The sequence below is a fragment of the Branchiostoma floridae genome, chromosome 14, assembly GCF_000003815.2.
Source record: "Branchiostoma floridae strain S238N-H82 chromosome 14, Bfl_VNyyK, whole genome shotgun sequence".
Classification (NCBI taxonomy): domain Eukaryota; kingdom Metazoa; phylum Chordata; class Leptocardii; order Amphioxiformes; family Branchiostomatidae; genus Branchiostoma; species Branchiostoma floridae.
Window position 1 is genome coordinate 13,527,157 of NC_049992.1, and position 9,813 is coordinate 13,536,969.

The following is a 9,813-nucleotide window of genomic DNA, read 5'->3' on the forward strand; positions in this document are numbered from 1 at the left end:
TCGAGTCTATTGCTTTCGTACAGGCTAGATGAATCATTAACAGTTTCCCACGCAAAAGGCATGTGAAGGTTTCGCCTTGCGTCCCGCAGCCCTGCAAACAGAAATAGAACATGGCGGTCAAACATGGTGGAGGGGCATTTTTCTGGGAACATGCATCATTTAGCGTCTCCATTTGTCAATGGGTCGCCAATAATGGAAATGGTGAATTTCTGACAGCTGTACAGAGGTGAGAAATCCAGACATGAAACGCTTCCATGTCTGGAAATACAACTTGATAGGGGAACGATTTCCCCGTATTCTGATCCTCAAAAATGTATAAAAAGACGCCGTGGCCGGGACTGTTGCGGCACAACTCTCACACAGCGTACCGGGAACGACCATCAACACACCGACAGTTTCTTCATACCCAAGACTGGTGAGTTGTTGGTGGCATTTGTCATAAGTGGTATGGAGCAAATTCGTCATTGTCAACCTGTCTAAACGTTTAATGATTGTCGTTTATCATCCCGTCTTTGCCGTAACTTTTTTTGGTAAAAGTCGTCCAGATTTTAAGTCGCCGAAGACTGTGATTGATGAATTGGTGTTTCATGGATGCTTGTGGAATGTTCTTTGTGTCAACGTTTTAAAGTTATGAAGGTTTCCTCATAGCGGACCTCATAGCCGGCCAAAGTATACCTTAATCCTTTCTGAGATGCAACGAATACACTGGAGACAAAATGAGAACTGTACAAGAATAGACAATACTTAACGTTACAAGGTTGGTATCCTTTTCAGAAATAAAGAAAGATGTGTGACGACGAAGAGACAACAGCCCTGGTCTGCGACAATGGCTCCGGCCTCTGCAAGGCTGGCTTCGCCGGCGACGACGCCCCCAGGGCTGTCTTCCCATCCATCGTCGGCCGCCCAAGGCATCAGGGCGTGATGGTCGGTATGGGTCAGAAGGACGCCTACGTGGGTGACGAGGCTCAGAGCAAGAGGGGTATTCTGACTCTGAAGTACCCCATCGAGCACGGCATCGTCACCAACTGGGACGATATGGAGAAGATCTGGCATCACACCTTCTACAACGAGCTGCGTGTTGCACCTGAGGAGCACCCGTGTCTTCTGACTGAAGCTCCCCTGAACCCGAAGGCCAACAGGGAAAAGATGACCCAGGTGAGATCACCTAAGAACATCTTCACACACCGTCTATAATTCACTTCATTATCAACTATCTTAAAGACAAGAGTAAGAGAACGCAAACACGTAACTAAGTAAGCAAGCGCCAGAGAGACTGAAATATAGTTTTGGCATGTAGATAGAATAAGACAAAGAGAGGGACCCGCCTACATTTACGATTCGGTTCTTGCTTCATGAACATGACCACTACCGTGCTTGACGACAGCAAGGCAATACCTTTTGTGTTAAGAAAATTATTCTTGCTTTCCTACAGATTATGTTCGAGACCTACAATGTGCCCGCCATGTACGTGGCCATCCAAGCCGTGCTGTCCCTATATTCTTCCGGCCGTACCACCGGTATCGTGCTGGACTCCGGCGATGGCGTGACCCACACCGTGCCCATCTATGAAGGCTACGCCCTGCCTCACGCCATCATGCGTCTGGACCTGGCCGGGAGGGACCTGACAAACTACCTCATGAAGATCCTGACTGAAAGAGGCTACTCATTCGTCACCACAGGTGATAATATATATCAATCACAGCAGGCAGACTTTTTGCACAAGTTAAAAGCAAACAATTATGTGTGTGTGTGTCTTTCATGTTTGAATTCTAAGGGTCGTCTTTAAATTTGGTGTTCTAATTGGTCGTCGACGAGGTGGCGTTTATACTTCTCCTGGTTTACTAAAGACGTTATACCAATTGTCTATTACGTTTTATTTCCTCAGCTGAACGTGAGATCGTCCGTGATATCAAGGAGAAGCTGTGTTACGTCGCGCTGGACTTCGAACAGGAGATGATGACGGCGGCCACGAGCTCCAGTCTGGAGAAGAGCTACGAGCTGCCTGATGGACAGGTCATCACCATCGGCAACGAGAGGTTCAGGGCACCGGAGGCCTTGTTCCAGCCTTCCTTCCTCGGTTAGTCACTGTTCCACCTTCTATGAATGACTAAAATGCCTCTCTGTGACTAAAATAGTTTTTCCTGAGGACAAATATGACAGTACGGTGATACAGAATGGGCATGGAATCTATATATCCAACAGAACTACTTTCTGAATACATATCTTACCAAAACGGTCAGATTCTTTATGGAAGACTCGATCGTCCTCTCCCAGCATTAATGTAAAAGAATGGTTGCCTGTTCCTCGAACAGTTGACGTTAATTCTTTTAGACTTTTACAATAAATAATACAACCATGTCCAACCACACTGTACACGGCCGGCTACTCGAGCCCATCCGTCTGTTGTATCAACTTCACGTTTATGATGATGTTTTTATGATACTACAATGTATTCTAAGACGTTATCTAGTTATAAGAAACTTTTGAACTGACATTTTATGGTTTTAAATTGTCTGTATAGGTATGGAGTCCACGGGAATCCACGAGACCACCTATAACTGCATCATGAAGTGCGACATCGACATCCGTAAGGACCTGTACGCCAACAACGTGCTGTCCGGCGGCACCACCATGTACCCCGGTATCGCTGATCGGCAACAGAAGGAGATCACTTTCCTGGCTCCCAGCACCATGAAGATCAAGATCATCGCTCCACCCGAGAGGAAGTACTCCGTGTGGATCGGCGGGTCCATCCTGGCCTCCCTGTCCACCTTCCAGGCCATGTGGATCACCAAGCAGGAGTATGACGAGTCGGGACCGTCCATCGTGCACAGGAAATGCTTCTAGACTGGCATCTGTCTATCCCGCTCCAATCTTATTCTTGCATATGACCATGTTTAACGTTTTCGTACCATTATCATATAATGATTTTCTGTGTAGTAATGTTTCATGCAGGCTTCTGATTGGAGTAAAGCATGCATTGAGCTATCACCATCATGATGTGTAATATTTGCTTTGTTTATAGTACATTCATAGATGCATCCACCCATTCGATTATTCATTCATTCATTCATCTGCTCATTTATTCATCTACCCATCCATCCATCCATTCAATTATCCATTCATCCATCCATCTATTCATCCATCTATTCATCCATCTATTCATTCATCTATCCATCCATCTATTTATCCATCTATTCATCCATCTATTCATCCATCTATTCATCCATCAATTCATCCATCTATCCATCCATCCATCCATCCATCCATTCATTCATTCATTCATTCATTCATTCATTCATTCATTCATTCATTCATTCATTCATTCATTTCTCCATCTATCCGTATATTCATCTATTCATACATAAACTATTGTCAGGACTGATCCAAACTAAGCCGAGTTCCCGGCTTGTAAAACATGACGTCATACCTGGACACATGTTATGATATGAGATGAGATGACCCGTATCTATACAGTGATTTTATACTTCGCAATAAACGCTATCATTTGAAAAATCAGTGTTGTGTTTGATTTTGTGGATGACGGAATGCCCATAGCTTACCATATTATAAACAAGGTCCGTAGATCTCACGCCTATGTTAGATATGCATGTCTTGTTTTATTGAAATACATTAACTACGCAAATAAGGTTTTGATTGATATCATACGGTTTCCATTTATCATTTCCTGTCACTCTTCGGTGGACGTGACTAGCAAATAAGAAATATGTAACTACGAAAACACAAACAGACTGGCATAAACAATTACATTTGTATTATACTTCCCCTTAAACCAGTAGCCTCTTTCATTGCCCCATGACCTGTCATGTCTGATTCTTCCTGTCATTCTCGGTGACCTTAATTATGATACCACCCAACTTACTTTGAGCAACTTTAGTGGTAATGTACTCAAATAATAACTGATTACGGACACGAAGGAACATGACAAAAAGATCACTGAAAACAAATGCTCTGCATTGCATTGCACGGAGGTAACTAGTGAAGATGAAAACATCCTCGTCTTCTGGAATATCTTTGAAGTTATTGTAGCATGAAGCTGCATTGATACGACTGCATGCACTGACACGAAATTTGTGGTCAGATATATAGTGTGTTATGGATATACACAATCAAATGTCCTACAAGAAAAGAGTAGGGACAGGAGACTGATGCCGTTACCAACTGCTTTGGCCAACCGCACCGGTCAACCTAAACTCTCTACTCTCATACATAGAGCAGGGATGTGTAGGGCACGTTACATGTGCGAATGTCGAGGCTGAAACTACCCAGGATCATAGAGGGTGGTATTGAACTGGTGCCCAGCAGGAAGAAGAAACATGGCGTTAAGCCATGACATGGAGGAGAACTGTAGAGAGAGACCTTGCTGAGATGGGATGCACTTGGGACGGGATGCAACGGACAGCATCAGATAGAAAAGGATGTAGAACAATGACGGCACGCCTCAGCAAACACTGACATTCGGCAAAGATGATGATAATCGTCTGCTCCATACTACCAAATGTGGAAGCACTACGTTTGATGGAGGAAGGACAGCTATCGGAAAAAAATCAACTTTGGAGCAGAAATAAACATTTTATTTATTTGATATGTATTACTAGTATTGGTTTGGCTGTTCAGCACGCACAGTTAGGGCTGTCCAACTAGCCTGTGGCTAGTACAAACGACTGGACCCGATGACAGAGACAAAGACAATATACGAATGGAATTTAAAATTGACAATATAATAATCAATAACAGCATTTTCAATAACAGCAGAAATAAGTTTTAAAATCTCATTGAATAATACTATGTTTGGTAAATAGAAATCTGTCTATGGTTATGACTAGTGCACAAGTCCCTACAAACCCCGTTGTAATGGGAATAACTAGACTGACACGAACCGTAGTAAGTCATCCAAAGGTCAACTTCGTAAGGTAAAACATTAGTCATGTCAAGTGTTAAGATAATAAGGAGTTTCACAAATGGTGGTTTATCAGTAATGTTGAGTCTGAGCTCAAACCATAATCACGCCCCCACTGCACATTTCTTTGTTGTATCGTTATAGTAAATAGGATGTTCTAGCTATTATCATAGTTTACTTCATACACCAAATGCAAGTAACACAAAAACTACAACTTCGTCATACACATTACTCTTTTGAAGCACGATGTTTGTAAACCATCACATGACGTTGGAACAACATCCTCACAGCACAACATACGTGCACAGCATGATGATATTATTAGCCTGTAGTCAAGTCTGTAAGCTTGCATCAAAATAAGTCAACTGTCTTTAGGCAACCGTATTTAATGAAATCTAAATAGTTTCTGGGTCTAACCGGGTCTAACATTTTACACAGGCACGTATAGTATCAGTAAAATCATACCACAAACTGCTGTATGCTGAGCACGACATAGAACGCACTAGCCGTCTGCCATGTGAAACGAGATAACACATAAACTGCAATAATATACTGCAAATGTAGTTACAATGTAAAGATAGATGTACCCTTGCTGACACCAATAATCGTTATTCGGTGTTACTGTTTTGCTACCCAAGCTACTATGCTACAACTTAAAAGGCGTTGTTAAAATTGAATCTTCGAGAACAACTTTTCACTTCGCCTTGACGCTGAGATAGCAATGCCTTTCATGGTAAGGACAAAAGTCCAAAGATCTGGTAGTTTTTATTTTGAGGGAAAGAGAATTTTCCCAGACTTTGCCACACAAATCGGGAGAGGAATACTGTACGTCATGTTGGGCGGTTCGCGGAATTCGTTCTTCCCCCGCATTCTTGACCAAAACCATACCTCCCCTTTTTGGTCGTCTGTGCCCTCGTCCAAGTAGGACACTCCATTAACAGAGAGGGGCTCCGTAAAAGAGACAAAGGCTCCATTCCTGGCTGAATAAGGGTCACTTTTCCCAGAAGATTGTGAAGCCGTTTGTGTATAAAGAACGGTGGCCTGAGAGGTTCGGCCACACTGACCGCCTGATCACTTCGCCAGACTTGTTCCAAGGGACCAACACACGGTAAGGCAAGCTTCAGTAAGCCTTTCATACTACTGCTTATAGACTTTGCCAAATAGATTTCGAATCCCTTTTCTGAATGAGTAAAGGTTTCCGAATGGCTGTGATATCATCGCAAAAGATACGGAATTAGCAAAATCATTGCAATTTTTGTGTGTCTGAAATTTCTATCTTCTTTCGTACTGCAAATGTAAAGGAATCCGTTATGTACTTTGGTATCTGGCCTTCAGCGATGGCAACGAATTTCTCAAATTGAATTTTTATGAAAAAAGCATACTTTTCCGTCCCACTCATTTCATTCCTTTACTTTTTTCTATTCTGAAACGTCCGGGTAATAATGACTTGCGTACAGCCCGTAGTAGCCGTCTCATCCTCTTTTCGTTTGCTTTTATATATCGAGAGCTTTTTGTCACGTACTGTTCCCTCTATTTCCCCAGCAGGTATAAACTATCATCATGTGTGACGACGAAGAGACGACAGCTCTGGTTGTTGACAATGGCTCCGGACTGGTCAAGGCTGGCTTCGCCGGCGACGACGCCCCCAGGGCTGTCTTCCCATCCATCGTCGGCCGCCCAAGGCATCAGGGCGTGATGGTCGGTATGGGTCAGAAGGACGCCTACGTGGGTGACGAGGCTCAGAGCAAGAGGGGTATCCTCACTCTGAAGTACCCCATCGAGCACGGCATCGTCACCAACTGGGACGATATGGAGAAGATCTGGCACCACACCTTCTACAACGAGCTGCGAGTGGCCCCTGAAGAGCACCCTACCCTGCTGACAGAGGCTCCCCTGAACCCTAAGGCCAACAGGGAAAAGATGACCCAGGTAATCATACTTTCGAGAAAGTAAATCATGGATTGAGACAACCTTTCAGTACGGCAAATTCTGCATTTCCCCGACTCATTTCTTTTGTAACACCCCAACATTTTCCTTAACTTCGACTGTTTTCCATTCATAAGCAAACAGACAATCATATCCAACATTAAGGCCATGCTTTACAACTGTTAATCTTTCCGTATAGATCATGTTCGAGACCTACAACGTTCCCGCCATGTACGTGGCCATCCAAGCAGTCCTCTCTCTCTACGCGTCCGGCCGTACGACTGGTATCGTGCTGGACTCCGGCGATGGCGTGACCCACACCGTGCCCATCTATGAAGGCTACGCCCTGCCGCACGCCATCATGCGTCTGGACCTGGCCGGGAGGGACCTGACAAACTACCTCATGAAGATCCTGACTGAAAGAGGCTACTCATTCGTCACCACAGGTTTGTTAAGATATTCATTCGTGTATACCTGCCAGTCGCACCAGCTGCCTACAACTCCTGGCAAAATGTCCACCTAGCGAAAGTTATAGGAGCAACAACCAGACTGGACTGATGCATGCACCTGTTGTAGTAACGCATGCGGCATTTAGATATCTTGCCCGTATTACTCCGAGTGGTCTCAAAGAGTCCCTACCAAAATTATATAATTTGGCCCCCAAATCTTGTGCTTATGTAGACGATAAATTGCTTTTTTCGCCCCCACTCGATATAAAAATAATTTGAGATGAAAGCTTGTGTATTTCTGTGACAGGATTGGGAAGGAAAGTTTCGTTTGTTTGTCCTGATTAATGCGGCTAAAGGCAATTCACCGGTCAAATTTTGGGGACATTTTTTATTGGTTATTGAACAAGGGCTCTTGCACTCTAGAAAGTACAACATCTCCAGAAAAAAAATGTTTATTTATTGGATTTACACCCATAAACGATGCAAATTTATGCATTATGGAATTTAGCAGGGCATACTTGGAGTACGGGTATAAGACTTTTAACAATGCGAAATGACACCATCACTAAGCATTTCATTGACTCTCAGCAAAAGTATACCTTCTTCGTCCTCGATAGGATTGTGTCAACCGTGTGATAACTGAAACGGGAAAGTGGTAGATGGGAGACGGAATAAATCTGTTGTGACGCTGCTTGGTTTTTCCACCTATTGATATCTTCCATTTGAAAAGTTCTTGTCTTGTATGATCTTACAGGATACATCTGTAAGAGGAAGTATAAAGATATTATTTTGGGAGATACCGACATTAAAAGTCACTACATTTTTCCACAGCTGAGCGTGAGATCGTCCGTGACATCAAGGAGAAGCTGTGTTACGTCGCGCTGGACTTTGAACAGGAGATGATGACGGCGGCCACGAGCTCCAGTCTGGAGAAGAGCTACGAGCTGCCTGATGGACAGGTCATCACCATCGGCAACGAGAGGTTCAGGGCACCGGAGGCCTTGTTCCAGCCTTCCTTCCTCGGTATGTCTAGCAATTATAAATTCTCTGAGAACTCACTGTTGACGTTTACTTGTCTTGTATTGTTGGAGTAAACATAATGGTTTTGTCAGTTCAGTTCATATATTGTCTTACAATACGTCTTGTCCCTACAGGTATGGAGTCCACAGGAATCCACGAGACCACCTATAACTGCATCATGAAGTGCGACATCGACATCCGTAAGGACCTGTACGCCAACAACGTCCTGTCCGGCGGCACCACCATGTACCCCGGTATCGCTGATCGGCAACAAAAGGAGATCACTTTCCTGGCTCCCAGCACCATGAAGATCAAGATCATCGCTCCCCCAGAGAGGAAGTACTCCGTGTGGATCGGCGGGTCCATCCTGGCCTCCCTGTCCACCTTCCAGGCCATGTGGATCACCAAGCAGGAGTATGACGAGTCGGGACCGTCCATCGTGCACAGGAAATGCTTCTAAATACAGAACACTTATTGTTTCTTTGGCAAAAAACTTCAATTTGATTGCTACTATAAAGTTCCATGTAAGTTGAGAAGTTGATACTACGTGTTGTCAAATTGTGACCGCTCTCTGAGATGAGTTTGTATTATGGGAAATGGGATGTGAACAGATGCACGTGGGTGGACAGTGTGGGCGACTGGGCTGGCAAAATCGAAAATAGTAGCACTTGAATTTGGAGTTTGTGATTCCGATTGTTGACCGATGAATCAATGGCTTCTTTTCGCAAAGCTAAAATAAGAAGAGTACTGATGTACCTTGTCTTATTTCCAATTTGTACATACGCACAAACCAGATGTTCACTCCAAGCAATTATGTGAAAACAAGGATATGAAATAAAGATATGCCATGGATGGGGAAAAACAGAGTCCGTCGTGTTCGATTGATTGATTGGTTTAATTCTTTCCTGACATTGTTCTTGCAGCATTTAAGTGCCTCATTCCAAGCCATCATCTATCACCGCACTATAGACTATGTTTGCAGGTTAAACATATTGTGAATAAATGGTTTAAGACTTTCCAACGGCTTGTGTCTGTTCTTGAATGTTCGCGGTGAAGTACGTGGTAGTTCTTAATAACTTTGCGAAGATACGAGTGTCACTTGCTCAGGATGAGAGGCTATCTGTACTTCGGTCGGTTTGATAATAGAAAGTTTATCTGCAAGCTAATTGCAATAACATTGTGAAAACATAGGGGACATACATGTGACAATGTAATTAGATTAACCCTATTGTAAATAGGACACTACACGGATAATAGTGTTAATTATATCTAGACATTATCATACTCATTCGTAGTGTAAAATTATAATAGGAGCTTGACTAGACCTACTGACACATTGTCTTTAATATGACCTGGGCCTGGCATACACGAGTATGATACATACAAGATCATACAACGCTATTTGGGTGGATTGCACAAGGCGCTTTACTATTAAAAAATGACTTTTCGTCTCTAACATAGCCGGGATGTAGCCTGGGTACCATCCGTATTCTACCG

The 9,813-nt window shown here is 43.5% G+C and overlaps 2 protein-coding genes across 4 annotated transcripts in view; both read left to right on the top strand.

Moving 5' to 3' along the window:
• LOC118429842 (actin, alpha cardiac muscle 2-like) overlaps positions 1 to 3,098 on the top strand; it is a 15,277-nt gene extending 12,179 nt beyond the window's left edge. The window contains exons 1-5 of one of the 2 annotated variants that reach the window (XM_035840458.1): positions 273 to 415; positions 775 to 1,155; positions 1,433 to 1,679; positions 1,886 to 2,077; positions 2,522 to 2,847. In XM_035840458.1, coding sequence (XP_035696351.1) covers positions 787 to 1,155; positions 1,433 to 1,679; positions 1,886 to 2,077; positions 2,522 to 2,847 — 1,134 coding nt within the window. In that variant the 5' untranslated portion in view covers positions 273 to 415; positions 775 to 786. Of the gene's footprint in view, positions 1 to 272; positions 416 to 774; positions 1,156 to 1,432; positions 1,680 to 1,885; positions 2,078 to 2,521 lie in introns of those variants that run through there. The other variant, XM_035840455.1, reaches the window with a different exon arrangement.
• A 2,799-nt stretch (positions 3,099 to 5,897) lies between these two features.
• Positions 5,898 to 9,058, top strand: LOC118429849 (actin, alpha cardiac muscle 2). 2 transcript variants are annotated; one of them, XM_035840471.1, is made up of 5 exons: positions 5,898 to 6,029; positions 6,464 to 6,850; positions 7,047 to 7,293; positions 8,128 to 8,319; positions 8,451 to 9,058. In XM_035840471.1, the coding sequence occupies exons 2-5, from the start codon at positions 6,482 to 6,484 to the stop codon at positions 8,774 to 8,776; spliced, it is 1,134 nt and encodes a 377-aa protein (XP_035696364.1). In that variant the 5' UTR covers positions 5,898 to 6,029; positions 6,464 to 6,481; the 3' UTR covers positions 8,777 to 9,058. The 2 variants fall into 2 exon arrangements, with proteins under 2 accessions (XP_035696364.1, XP_035696365.1); XM_035840472.1 differs by having other exon boundaries at positions 5,919 to 6,029; positions 6,467 to 6,850; positions 8,451 to 8,809.
• Positions 9,059 to 9,813: the final 755 nt, after the last annotated feature.

What these genes read in the sequence shown, in the direction of transcription:
- LOC118429849 (XM_035840471.1), top strand. Translation starts at nt 6,482, where the DNA reads ATGTGTGACGACGAAGAGACGACAGCTCTGGTTGTTGACAATGGCTCC. An exon ending in CTACTCATTCGTCACCACAG is followed by an intron (nt 7,294 to 8,127) that starts GTTTGTTAAGAT and finishes ATTTTTCCACAG; the next exon opens with CTGAGCGTGAGATCGTCCGT. An exon ending in GTTCCAGCCTTCCTTCCTCG is followed by an intron (nt 8,320 to 8,450) that starts GTATGTCTAGCA and finishes TTGTCCCTACAG; the next exon opens with GTATGGAGTCCACAGGAATC.